This window comes from Chiloscyllium plagiosum, chromosome 38 (assembly GCF_004010195.1).
Source record: "Chiloscyllium plagiosum isolate BGI_BamShark_2017 chromosome 38, ASM401019v2, whole genome shotgun sequence".
NCBI lineage: Eukaryota > Metazoa > Chordata > Chondrichthyes > Orectolobiformes > Hemiscylliidae > Chiloscyllium > Chiloscyllium plagiosum.
Genome location: NC_057747.1, coordinates 2,721,510 through 2,735,570, shown reverse-complemented (window position 1 = coordinate 2,735,570; position 14,061 = coordinate 2,721,510). Strand labels below are relative to the sequence as shown.

Genomic DNA, 14,061 nt, shown 5'->3' with positions numbered 1-14,061 from the left:
CAGGTCAGGTGAAGAGGTCATGCTAAATTGCCCATAGTGTTAGGTGTATTAGTCAGAGGGAAATGGGTCTGGGTGGGTTACTCCTTGGAGGGTCGGTGTGGACTTGTTGGGCTGAAGGGCCTGTTTCCACATTGTAGGGAATCTTATCAAGCTGGGGAATCCTACAAGGCTTCTTAACTGCTTTCTGTCACCTCCATTGTTAATTGTACTTGTACTTCTGTTCCTGGACTCCATTTGGAATGTACTGTTTAACTTATATCATCTCCCCCTCAGTTTTCCTACCAAAATGCATCATTTTGCACTTCGCTCCATTAAAATTCATTCGCAATGTCAGCCTGTTCTATTAGCCTATGTTCTCCTAAAGTCTTAGTATCCTCTTCATGGTTCACAAAATGTTCCAGTGTTTGTGTCGCATTCAAATTTGTAACTCTTCCCTGCATACCCAAATGTTAGTCATTTATATTGATCAAGAGAAGTCACATTACTGACCTCTGGGGAATACCACTGCACATCAGCTTAACGTCTGAAAAATCTCTGTTCACTACGGAGTCTCTTTCCACTCATACTGGCAACTTTCTATCAATCCTCTTATTCCAGGGTCATTGACTTTCCTCATAATTATGGCACTTTATTCAGCGATAATTTTCAAAGGGAATTGAAAATACACTTAAAATGCTGTGGGGAACATATAAAGTGGATGTAATTGGATGGACTTTTCAAAGGAATGGTATCGACATGATGAGTGAAGTGGTATTGTTCAATGCTGTACAGTCCTGTGAGATAATGGGCTGTTTAAACTGGGCTGTTGAAGTGGCAAAACCAGTTCATGGTAAATTTTGTATAAATACACATTGGATGCCATAGCAATAGGAATGGTCCACCAACCAGAATCTCCAATACCTCCACAATGACCACAGAACATAGAACATTTTGACTTTTCACTGAGGCGACATTCCTGATTGAAATCTAATTATTTAAAGTTTCCTGGTTTGTGCTTCTTTCTCCTTCGTTTATCAACAAGGTGCGTGGCAGAGCTGATCACCAAGTGCAGGTCATCTTTATAACCAGCAAGGAAATGGTACATGGGAGCAGTTCGGCAGGACAAGATTGGAGCAATGCTAGTCTCCATTAGCGAGTTTTGAGAAGATTTGCATCTCAGGTTGAGGTTCTGGACGTAGGTTTGCTCGCTGAGCCGGAAGGTTGGCTTTCGGACATTTCGCCACCATACTTGGTAACATCATCAGTGAGCCGCGAGAGGTGGCGAAACGTCTGAAAACGAACCTTCCGGCTCAGCGAGCAAACCTACATCCAGTTAGTTTCTATGTCATGCATCTCTTTTCCAGTGATTTATTGTTCGTTCCAAGAGGCTTTATAATGGGTGCCTTTGTTGTCCAGAACTAATACTCTTCCAATAAGAGGCTCTTAAAAGTCTCATTACATAAGTTAATGCACATCTTTTCTACTTCTCCCAGTGTTGTAATAATCGCTGATAGCCAGCACATTTTACTTACGACCTATTCCCAAATTCTGCTGGATAACAACTTTATCTGCATCGCCACACATTTGAACATAGAACAATACAGCACACGAACAATGTTCTGCCAAACATAATACCAAATTAAACTAATTCCTTTTGCCTAGCCTTGGTCCATATCCCTCCATTCCTTGCACGCTCATCTAATAGTCCCTTAAATGCTCCTACTGTATCTGCCTCCACCATTATCCCTGGCAGCTGTGTTCCACACTTTCAGCACTTGCTGTGTAAAAAAAACTTGCCCCTCACATCTCCTTTGAACTTTCCCCTCTCACCTTAAATGCATGTCCCCTAGTATTAGGCATTTCAACTCTGGGAAAAAGATTCTATCAACCTTATCTACGCATCTCATAATTTTTGTACAATTCTGTTTTCTTGACTCCCCTCTGCTTCTGTCAGTCCAGAGAAAACAACCAGAGTTTTTCTAGCCTCTCCTTATAGAACAAACCCTCTAAACTAAACAACATCCTGGTAAACCTCTTCTACACTGTCGGCAAAGCCTCTACATCCTTCCTGTAATGTGGTGACCAGAATTGAATGCGGCCTAACCAAAGTCTTATAAAGCTGCAACATGACATCCTGACTCTTGTACTCAATTCTTTGACTAATAAGGTTAAGCATGCCAAATGCCTTCTTTACCAAACTATCTATCTACTTGAATGGCCACTTTCAGACAGCCGTGGGCTTGAATCGTAAGATCCCTCAGCACATCAATGCTGTTTAGAGTCCTGCCATTAACAGTATACTTTTCCTTAACTTTTCCTTTTCCAAAATGCAATACCTCTCACTTGCCCGGAATAAACTTAATCTGTCATTTCTCTACCCATTTCTGCAACTGATCTATATGCCGCTGTATCCATTGACAACCATCTATACTATCTACAACTCCAGTGATTTGTAGGTGGTCTACAAACTTACTAACGCACCCATCCACACATCCTGTTTATTCTTTATTGTCATTCATGGATGAAACTTGCTTGGAAACCATTTCTCAAACACCACTTTGAATTCAGATTTTTCACAGTAAATAGAAATAAACAAGTATATTCTGATAGCCAGTACAGAGACATGGCTGGAGGATGACAGATTGGAACCTGAATACTGGAAGATTCATGACACTTAGGAAGGACAGGAAACTAAGAAAAGGTGGAGAGGTGGCACTGTTAATTAATGACGTATTTGCACAATTAAGGTGGGGAATGACCCCAGTTCAGGACACTAGAACAGTCTGGACACGGATGAGAAACAATAAAGGCAGAATAGCACCTGTAGGAGCGATATATGGACATTAACCGCTTGATAGGAAATAATGGGAGATAGTGAGGACAGCAGATGCTGGAGATTCAGAGTCAATAAAGTTTGGTGCTGGAAAAAAGCACAATGGGTCAGGCAGCATCTGAGAAACGTGAGAGTCAATGTTTCTGGCATAACCCCTCATCAGCTCCTGATGAAAGGTCAAGCCCAAAACGTCGACGCTCTTGCTCCTCAGGGAGTTAATCAGAAAAGGTACAGCAATAATCACGGGGGATTTTAATCTGCATATTAATGGGCAAAGATGCCGAAGATTAGGACTTCACACAATGATGTTAGAATAGTTTAATAGAACAGCACCTCTGGAGCTAACTAGAGAGCAGGTTTTAGAAGATCTGGTAGTGTGCAACAAGAAGAAGTTTCATCTTAAGGTGCCCTTGGTAGTTGCGATCATAACATAATTGAATCCTGCTGAAGGAAAGACTGGGGCCACGAGTAGTATTTTAAATATGAGGAAGAGATTGGGTCCAAGATTATAGGATCCCTACAGTGCAGAAAGAGGCCATTGAGTCTGCACCAACCCTCTGAATACCATCCGAACCTATCCCCATAATCCAACATTTATCATGGCAAATCCACCTCGCCTGCACATCCCTGGACACTATGGGGCAATTCAGCATGACTAATCCACCTTAACTTGCACATCTTTGGACCATGGGAGGAAACCAAGCACCCGAAGGAAACCCACACAGACACAAGGAGAATGTACAAACTGCCCACAGACAGTCATCTGAGGCTGGAATCGAACCTGGGTTCCTGGCGCTGAGAGGTCCCAGTGCTAACCACTGAGCCGCCAATGGATTCATGGTCATCATTACAAGCTTAATTCTGAATTTTATTGCAATTCTTATTTCACCAACTGCTGTGGTGGCATTCAAACCCTGGTCCCCAGAACATTACCTATCTCTCTGGATTAACACCCAACGATAACACCACTCAGCCATCACCTCCCCTACTGTTAATTCATAAATTTGGCTGTGACCAACTCTTGGCTAATGTGGGAAATCAATACGTGATCAGCTCTCTCTGATCCACAAAGTTAACTAGTTTATACTGGCACCTATACTCTGAATTATTTGAGAGAACTAGTTGCCTCTGGAGAGATTCAGCGACTCATGATGCAGTGTGCAGGGTAAGTCCATTTAACTATTCAACTTTTGTATATTGCAAACCGCTGTAAAATAAACAAAAACAGTGTGGAGCCATTACACCCTGCTATAATATCAGAATCACGCAATCTGTTCACAGCGCAGAAAGGCTATTCAGCCAATCAGGTCTGCATCATTTCTGAAAAGGAGCACTTCTCCCATTCTACTGCCTTCTCTCTGTAACCTGTACATCCTTCCTTTTAAAAGCCTTGATTGAACTTGCTCTCAGACAGTTCACCCCACCCCACTCTCAGACAGTATAATTCAGACCCTAAACACTGCTGCATGAGAAGAGGCTACAAAGCTGAACAGAAAGTGTCCACTACTCCTTTTGCGAACATGCAACGTAAATTGAAGGATGTAACCAGTTGAACTTACTTTCTCCGAACACTCCCTCCCCAGATACACCGCAACAGTTTCGGAGGAATAAAAAAAGACATTCTATGATATTGTCAAGAATTACATTTTCAAAAGTCTCAATTGACCTTTGACCAGGTCGATTGGTCAGGGACCCACCTCCTTGTCCTCTTGCCGCCGCCGACACATTTCCTCAGGGGTCTCCATGCGTTCGATTGGAATAGACAGCTTTGGAGAGTCTGACTCTACTTGAAGACAATACAAAGCGAGATTAATCCACTGTCACTAACAAAAAAGGATATCGCTTGCTTTTAAGAGATAAGACAAAGGTGTGTCCATACGTAACTCCATTGCAAACTGATCATTAAGTAAAGAATTTTGTGGCAGTCTATAAATTTGAAGTAAATATTAATAGTGGAGCAGGTTCAAGTTCTTCAAAGACGCCACTGACTGAAAGAGGGCAAACAGCTCGAGAACTCAGCTCAGAATTAATCCACAGAGAATTCCTCTCAAGTTTGCATACAATTACCGGTATCCCTCAGGAATTATTCTAATTAATATTTTAATTATTCTATCTGTAACTAATCTCCACCCTATTTGCCTTTCTCTACTGTGTCTCACTGCCTTAGTTGAAGAAATCTCTGTCAGGCCTCCACCACTTCACAAGAGTTTTTAAAAAAAAATTCTTTGCGCTAACCTGTGAAGCTCAGAATTACTACCGAACCTACAGGGCAAACAGCAAGCCTGTACGGGTATCTGACTCAGTCATGCTCCTCCCTCTCTCTATTGGTTACCCTCACTCATCACATCAACCTGAAGGTTTGGGTCAGGATACAGAGGGAAACACGGCTCGCAGGCAAGTGTCTCAATTAGTTACGGAGCAGGAGGTGTTTGTGATGCTTCAATTTTAAAATTATAAAGTTTTAAATTGCCTGAGTCCTCATTCTCTATAAACTCCAGCTCCCCAAAACTCTTCAAGATCTTTGAAAAGATTCTAGCAATAATTTCATTCCAATATAATTCTACCAACTATTTCAGGATTCCTCAATTTAAACTGTTCCACCATTCAGCTGATGCATTTAGCTCTGTAATTGTATCTCTAAAGCTCTCCAGCTCTCCCAACTCCATTAAACATGCTTGTTTTGAACTCTCACAATGTTCAAGTTTTTGATGAACTGTCATAATCTCACACTGTGATCGAACATAAAATATGGTCCAACAGCATTCCTGAGGGCAATCCTCAATATTTTATAACGTTAATGACACTAGATAAATGCAGTTGCTGTCGATGCTAAGACCACAAGAAACAAATACCCTGTACTCACAGGCTATAAAATGCTGAACCCAAACAATGTGTGCATGTGACAGAGTATGAGTGTGTGTAAATCTCAGAGAGAGTCTGCAAGAGAGAGAGAGCATGAGCTCAAGAATGAGTGAAAGTGAGAGAATAGATGTCCATGTGTCTGGGGTAGTGTGAGGGGGTGACTGGGTGGAGGAGGTGGCTAATACCGAATGGGGCATGGGAAGTCTGTGGAGGGGGTTGGGGCAGTGAGATGGACCTTGCACGTTGCCTGTCTTGCCACTGGTTTCAGAGTCACCCATCTGGGCTGCCAAGAAATGAGGAACCCCACAATCTCAGAATACATCCTTCCCTCCCCTGTCTCTGGGCTTGTGGAAGAATCCAGGCCAGTGTGAGAATGTGAATGTGTCCTTGGGTCAGTGAGGGTTTCTGCCATGTGGTGGTGGTGGTGGTTGTGTTTGTGGTAGTGATTGTGGTTGTGGTGAGGAGTCAGGGCACTCATGCCTGCGTCACTGTTCCTACATTGAGTGCCCACGGGTCTGGATAGGACTGAATTTGCTCAGCACCACTCAATGGGAACACAAATGGTTCAAATGAGGGAGTTGGGAAGTTTCCGTAGCGTGGATGAGGTCAAAATTAACCACATCATAGACGTGATGCCACGGCAACAGGGATTTGTGTGCACTGATGTGTAAGTAAGTGTCTGCCAACTGTACTGACTAAATTCTGACCCTTCATCTCATTAGTGCGCATTCCTCAAGCTTCACACAAACTTGGTCAACAATAGACAATAGGTGCAGGAGTAGGCCATTCTGCCCTTCGAGCCTGCACCACCATTCAATATGATCATGGCTGATCATCCTCACTCAGGGTGGATGGGGGTTAGTGGGCTTCGATACACTGAATAACAACCACCTCTTGAGAAACTATCAACAGCCAGCTGATGCTCCCTAGGAAATATCAAATGGCTAAGGAAAAGAGAGTCTAGAGCAAGAATTGGAATGTCACAGATTACAAAAACAAAGAGCACAAAATGGAGGGGGGGGGGGTGGTGAGGAGAAATACAACAACAGACAAGATGCCAGTGAATTACTGGAAAGTCCACCTTTCAGGTACACGCCCAGTACATTTTGCCGATTGTTGTTTGGGTCGACCTCATCGAATACAGCTAATGGAACAAGATTCCCATTCGCAGATTCCCCCGGGAGATCAGGATGCTGAAAGATGCCATTATCTCGGCAACGTCCAGTCATGGCCGGGCTGCACATCTTTTCCAAAATACGAAAGGACGTGGTGCGTCTGGGAAGGGTCGGCCCATTGTTTGAAAGTGACCCATGTCCACCTGGGTTACAAGGCAGACTTCCTTTCTCATGCTCCACCACCACATGGCCGTCCGAGTCTGGCTGGGCTATTGGCTTTCTCAGCCTGTGCAAAAAGGGTCTTTTCAGTCGGAAGGGCCTCGGGCTGAGGAGGTAGAGATTCCTGGAGAGAGGGTTTGGGAGGTGCTGCTGTGTGGCCTGCCTGGGATCCAAGGGGCTTGCTGCCTGCTTCTCGTGCCTGCGGATGGTGGTGAAGCGGGTGTAGGAGGCGGGGCAGGCTCCTTGGCAACGGTTGTTGATGCGTGCGCTCAGAGGGCGATCTTTACTGCCCGAGCTGTCAGCCGAGATGGTGGAGAGGCCGTCCGCCTTGTCATCAATAGCAGGGCACAGTGACTCTGTAACCACCACTTCACTAAGCTCCGATGCCACTTCTTCAGGATCGCTGCTGGAGATGGAAGCGTGCCGGGTGGTTATGTTAATGTCAGATCCCGTCTTGTCGTGGCATTGTGGAGAGGGCTCCAATAGACTCTCGACAGAGTGGGCCGCATGTAGGAAAAGCCTGGAGTGAGGTGGCACTGGGCTCCTGTGTGGTGTAGAGCCAGTGGGAGCATCTAGTGCAGGCATCGACCGTGACCTCTGGATGATCTGCTCAAATTCATTGACCCTGGAGGACACTGAATAGTCTGGGGCCTGGCTCAACCCATCTTGACTCAAGTTCTGCCTGCAGTGGCCTTTCAGATCATATTCTAACTGAAACACCATGGCTCTCACCATGGAGGTGGGCAGGGCTCCTGGGGGCAGCGAGCGATCCATCTGACAGGTACTTTGGCAGGTTTTGGTAAAGGCCGTTGTGTCGTCACCACAGCCATTCGGAAGACCACCTCTCCCGGGATCGGCAGGCAGTTCCTGCAGCCTCCCACGGCCACTTGAACAAAGGCTGGGCTCCTCGCTTTCTGCCAGGGAGAGAGACTCGGCACTTCGCCCAGTCTCTTTCACCGCCACTTTCTTGCTGGTGAGTTTGCAGACGACGCCGAGGAGGTTTTCGTAACTCTGAGCCCTCTGTGGACAGCGAGCGTCACCCTCTCTGTCCTGGGCACGGATGCTCTCTACCAGTAGTTTGGGCTTGAATTTTGAGGGAAGGATTTCAGAAATGCAGGCCTTTGCTGCGGACAAGGGCGTCTTATGTTTACATTTATTACCTAGCATATTACTAGAGTTAACCGGCGTACTATAAAGTGAAGTAGTTGAAATGCTGTGGCCATTCCCACCTTTAAAATCCACTGGTAAGCGTGCAGAGCAACAAAACAGACACAAGCATTAGAAAAAGCAAGCAATAGTAAACAACTTTCAACACACCGACAGCATTTTAAGCATTCCCAATGGGTTACCCAGTTGTTTTAAAGCTCGTCAATTGGGATGGCTAAACCTTTAGAGTGCAGCACATGCTGCTTCTGATCACTGTATGGCATCTGTTAGACACATTGTGAGACCAATAAAATGGAGGTTATGTGAAATGCAGTCCTTTGTTAGCACTGCTCAAGACTCATGTCCCAGATTGCCACTGCACCCGCAATTTTTACCTTGGGCAACAGCAGCATCAAATAAAATGACAGCTTTAAGAACAAACATCACCAGGTTAGAATGCAACACAATTTGATTGAATATACCAGGCTCCAATGGACTAACAGAATCTATGACTTATCCTGAAATTCAAATACATTGCACTTCAGACTTTACCGTTCCCACACAAAAAAAATGAATTTGGAGAGATGCTGGTGGTAGAAACATAAGCCAACAGCACAATCTCCGTTCAGTTCCTGGTTGATATACCGCCAGTTGGATGAGCCACTTAGTCTGAAGATCACTGGCGCACCAAATTGAAACTGCCAAACGCTGGCATTAGAGACTATTTTTCTGAGGTGACCTCAAAAGCAAATTTTTAGAGGAGGGTTTTCGGAGATTTACACTGCATCCAACTGGAAGTACAACCCAACCAGTTAGAGAGTATCGAACATGGCCTGAAGTAAGCAGAAATCCTGGAAAATAAGTACCTTCTCCTAACTGAATCACATCTCCTACCTACAGTAAAAGCAAGTGCCAAGAAAGAGGTGGGCAGTTACTGCCCAGCTACAGCACCGTAACATGAAGGTTTCCTGAATGGCTACAAAGTTGACTCTTTGCGCTCATCAGGACTGGGAGGCAAGAAACCAAACTTCAAAAGGGAACAACAATTCTTGATTCCTGATGAAGAGTTTATGCTCAAAACATTGACTCTCCTCCTCAGATGCTGCCTGACTGGCTGTGCTTTTCCAGCACCACACTTTTTTGACTCTGATCTGCAGTCCTCACTTTCTCCTAACAATTTTAGTCATTTGGCTTCATCGCCTCACAGTCCTAATAAGTTGAAGATGAAAAACTTTTGAATTTGTGCCTCTTTTTCGCAACGTTTACCACTGTGCCACCAAGCAACGAGTGCTGAATGATTGCGGAGCCAGCCTCAGCACTTTGCAGCTGCCCACCTTTGGTTGAAGAGGAGCTGGACGTCCTCTTGCTCAAGCCGCTCAACCCCTGGAATGGAATATCGCCCCCTTCCAGAACGGTCTTGTAGATTAGCCTCTCGTTCTCCTGGCTGACTGGCTCCCCTGTGCCAGCCTCTGACTGTCTTCTCACTGCATGGGAATTGGACAAAAATGTGGAACTGGGTGGGTGGGTGGATGAAAAAGAAACGGAAAATAACCACATGCCATCAGGATCTTTTTATGCGACTGCTCATCTGATCAGAACTACACAGCCTCTGACATTTGCAGCAAACTGCTCTCTTGAAACACTTAGATGACTCATGCCCAAGTTTCACATTTTTAACAGAAACCCTGGTGCCCTTCATCAGTCAGTGGTTTGATTGTGCAGGCTTGGCTGTTACTGTGAGGGGGATGGTTACAAAGTTAGCCCATTCATTGAGCTGCAAAGCATTTAAGAGATGAGCTCAACTCATTGGAGCTGCTGCATAGCATTGTGTTCTCGACATCAAGGTCACTGACCCTTTGGGCTAGAAAAACGCTGGAATAACTTGGGATCCTCCCCACTCTTCTGCAGCAACTTGACATTTGGAATTGCTTACTTCACCTCAGAATTCATATTTTCCACTGCTGTGGCCATTTCTGTGAGAGGGAACTGAAATAATCCTACTCAGGGATTTCTCAGTGAACTCTCCTGCCCCATTGGGCTTCATGTGATGGAAATCTGTACAGGGGAATGGTTTCCCATTCATTAAACAGTGTGGGAGAGAGAGCACACTCCACATCAAACTTTTCAGTAAGAACGATTCAATAATCTGGCTCAGTTTCCACTGCTTCCCGATTACCATGCCAACAATTAAGAAAGTTCTGGGCTTGTTGAGAAGAAAGGCAAAACCTTATATCTCTAAAAATCTTCATAACCAGTGAAGCACTTTAACCAAAAGAAATAATCAGTATTAAATAGAACATAGAACAGTACAGCACAGTACAGGCCCTTCAGCCCTGGATGTTGTGCTGGCCTTTTATCCTAATTTAAGTTCAAACTAACCTACATACCCTTCATTTTACTTTCATCCACGTGCCAATCCAAGAGTCGCTTTAATGTCCCTAATGTCTCTGACTCCAACACTACCGCTGGCAGTGCATTCCACACACCCACCACTCTCTAAGTAAAGAACCTACCTCTGACATCTCCCCAAAACCTTCCTCCAATCACCTTAAAATTATGCCCGCTCATGATAGTTCCATCCTGGGAAAAAGTCTCTGGCTATCCACTCTATCTATGCCGCTCAACATCTGGTACACCTCTAATCAAGTCACCACTCATCATTCTTTGCTCTAATGGGAAAAGCCCTAGCTCCCTCAGCATTTCTTCATAAGACATGGTAAATCTCCTCTGCGCCCTCTCTAAAGCTTCCACATCCTTGCTATAATGAGGCCACCAGAACTGAACACAATATTCGAAGTGTTGTCGAACCAGAGCTCTACAGAGCTGCAGCATAACCTCCCAGCTCTTAAACTCAATCCCCCTGCTAATGGGGATTAGTTCAATCTGCCTCTGGTGCGGTTTATGTTCAATGAATAAATCTGGAATTAAAAGTTAATCGCAATAATAATTTGCAAGGTTTGTGAAGGTTTGTAGCTCAGGTAGCAATAATAATGAACAAACAACCAACAATTGCGAAAAAACGCATACGTCCCACTGAAGTCCTGGAGGGACTGAAATCTTCCCTAGACTGGCCAATGAATGATTCCAGACCCATTGCAATGTGGTCAACTCTGATGCACCTTCTGTGATGGCTCAGAAAGCCACTTATCTCAAAGGAATTTAGGATCAGGGTAAAAAGGTTGGCTTTGCCACCGAGGCACGTATTCCATGAATCAATGGACAAAGCAATTCATTAGGCAACTTGAGGAGAGCAAGTTCCCACAAACAATAAGTTAATGGCCAGACAGTCTGCCTTGGCAATACTTAATGAGCAAAAGTATTGCCCAGCACACGAGGGAGAAAATGATGTCTTCAAAAAAAATGTTTTGGGATTTTTCACACCCACTGGAAAGCGCAACAGGGATTTTGATAGATCTCTTATCGAAACTCCTCTTTTCAGGGGGCGAGGAGAAAATGAGGACTGATTCCTGATGAAGGGCTTATGCCCGAAACGTCGATTCTCCTGCTCCTTGGACACTGCCTGACCGGCTGTGCTTTTCCAGCGCCACACTCTCTACACTTTTCAGGGGGTGAAAATGGTACAGGAAAAGACAGAACTGATGGGTAGATTAAGTTCTCAGGAGTAAGCCAGATTCAAAGGGTCTACAGGGCAGCGTTTCAAGTCAGGAATAGGGCCCCTTGAACTACTACTACCTTCCACCATAAAAAAAAGTGCTTTGCAGGCATCAGCTTCAGGTAGTTTCAGTTTACTCTGTCGCCTCTTCAACGCTTCACAATCGAAAATAAAAATTGACTTTGTGTTTACAAATAAAAGGATGCGTTATAACCCCTTAAGCAACAACATATCTCCTTTAGCTTAATAAAGGCACTTCAGAGCATCAAACAACATAGAACACCGATGTTGTTGGAAAATGTGTTGCTGGAACACTGCGCTGTTCCAGCAACACATTTTCAGCTCTGATCTCCAGCATCTGCAGACCTCACGTTCTCCTCCTAGAACACTGATCAGGCTTGGCAAAGGGGCAAGAGTTAAGGGGTGTCTTAAAGTTGAACAGTGAGGTGTAGAGGTGTTAGGAGAGCATTCCAGGGGCCGAGGCGACTGAAAGCATGGCCACCCATTGTGGAAGGATGCTCAGAGGCTAAAATTGGAGGATACAGAGAACTCAAATCAGAGAGGCCATGGGGAATCTGAAAACATGGAAAAGAAGTTTAAAATCAAGACTGTTACAAAGCTCTCAGAGTCCGCCACAACTATGTCTCGGCAACGGAAGCTCACCATTACAACTGGAAGCGCTGCAAGAGTCAAGTCTGAAAGTTTAATCGGCAGATTTAGATCGGTTAACAACTCTATCTTATTAGCCAGAACTGAGCATTATTTACTATGCAGCTCTTAAGGCTCCAAAGGTGACAATACATGAAAAACAAGATTTTGGATACTCCGACTGTGAATGGAGAGGAAGTGCTAGCTGAAGGGTGAGAGGACATGTACAGGGAGGGGTTAGCACCTTTCACCACAGAAAACCATTTGACCCATCATGGATGCGTCCTTTGAGAGGAGCTATTCAAGTTAATCTCACTCCCCTGTTCCTTCCACAAAGCTATACATTTTTTCCTTTGTAAGTGCATGTTTGATTCTCTTTAGAAAGTCCGTATTTAATCTGCTTCCACATCTCTTTAAGGCAGCACAGATCCTGATCATAACTCGAAACATACAGAAAGGAAATACCCTAGACTTCTATCTCGACCTGGTCATGAAGAATGCTCCCCTCGTGAAGACAGTTTTTCCCATCTCTTTATTAAATCCCTTTATGACTCTGAACACCTCCAATAAATCTCCTTTTGAATGCATCTCATCTAAGGTGAACAATTCCAACATTTCTCATGTTTTCCAAGTAACAGTTGTTCTCACTCCTGGTTCCAATCTTGTAAATTTCCTTTGCACCCTCTTGAACATTGTTTCAAAAGCATGATGTCCACATCTAAATGCAACCTACCTTCAGTGACCCCGACCAGAGATTTATATAAAAGTTGAAATCCTGGGAGAGATTAAGCAAGTTGATTTGTCCAGATCACAGGAAGCTTACCATTGCTAAGTTAGCACTGCTGCCTCACAGTGCCAGAGACCCGGATTCAATTCCCGCCTCAGGCAACTGTGTGTGGACTTTGCACATTCTCCCCGTGTCTGCGTGGGTTTCCTCCTGGTGCTCCAGTTTCCTCCCACAGTCCAAAGATATGTATGTTGGGTGAGTTGGCCATGCTAAATTGCCCGTAGTGTTAGGTAAGGGGTAAATGTAGGGGAAAGGGTCTGGGTGGGTTGCTCTTCAGAGGGTCGGTGTGGACTTGTTGGGCCGAAAGGCCTGTTTCCACACTGTAAGTAATCTAATTTAATCTAATCAGAAACACAGAATTTTAGAATCCCTACAGTGCGGAAAGAGGCCTCTTGGCCCATCAATTTCACACTGACCCTCTGAAGAGCACCCCACCCAAACCCAGCCCCCCACCACATACCATAATCCGCATTTTCCATGGCTAATCCACCTAGCCTACACATTCTTGGACACTATGGTCGAGTTAGCATGGCCACTTCACCGAAGCTGCATATCTTTGGGCTGAGAGAGGAACCCCATGGGAAGAATGTGCAAACTTTACACAGACACTTTCTAGCAGCTAGAGGTGAACTTGGGTCCCTAGTGCTGTGAGGCAGCACTGCAAACCATGCCACGCTGGAGGCACCCCAGGAAAAGCAGTGCCACAATTCTGGTGGGATAAAGCTACAACCAAGACAAAAAGAGTTGCCTTTTTGTCATTCATTCTCAGAATAGGGGAGTCACTGGCTAGACCAGCGCATTTATTACCCATCGCTAACTGCCTAGAGGGCAGCTAAGAGTCAACCACATTGCTGTGGGT

General features: G+C 44.8%; 1 protein-coding gene across 28 annotated transcripts in view; it reads right to left on the bottom strand.

Annotated features, from left to right (window-relative positions):
* The window catches only part of LOC122541752 (sorbin and SH3 domain-containing protein 1-like), a 327,865-nt gene that overhangs the window by 48,582 nt on the left and 265,222 nt on the right, over positions 1–14,061 (bottom strand). For 19 of the 28 annotated variants that reach the window (XM_043678673.1, XM_043678672.1, XM_043678686.1 and 16 more), the window contains 2 exons: positions 9,489–9,667; positions 6,640–8,249 (listed from right to left, as the gene is read on the bottom strand). In XM_043678673.1, the coding sequence (XP_043534608.1) occupies positions 6,655–8,249; positions 9,489–9,667 (1,774 nt within the window). In that variant the 3' untranslated portion in view covers positions 6,640–6,654. Of the gene's footprint in view, positions 1–4,509; positions 4,599–6,639; positions 8,250–9,488; positions 9,668–14,061 lie in introns of those variants that run through there. The other 9 variants (XM_043678667.1, XM_043678682.1, XM_043678687.1 and 6 more) reach the window with 2 other exon arrangements.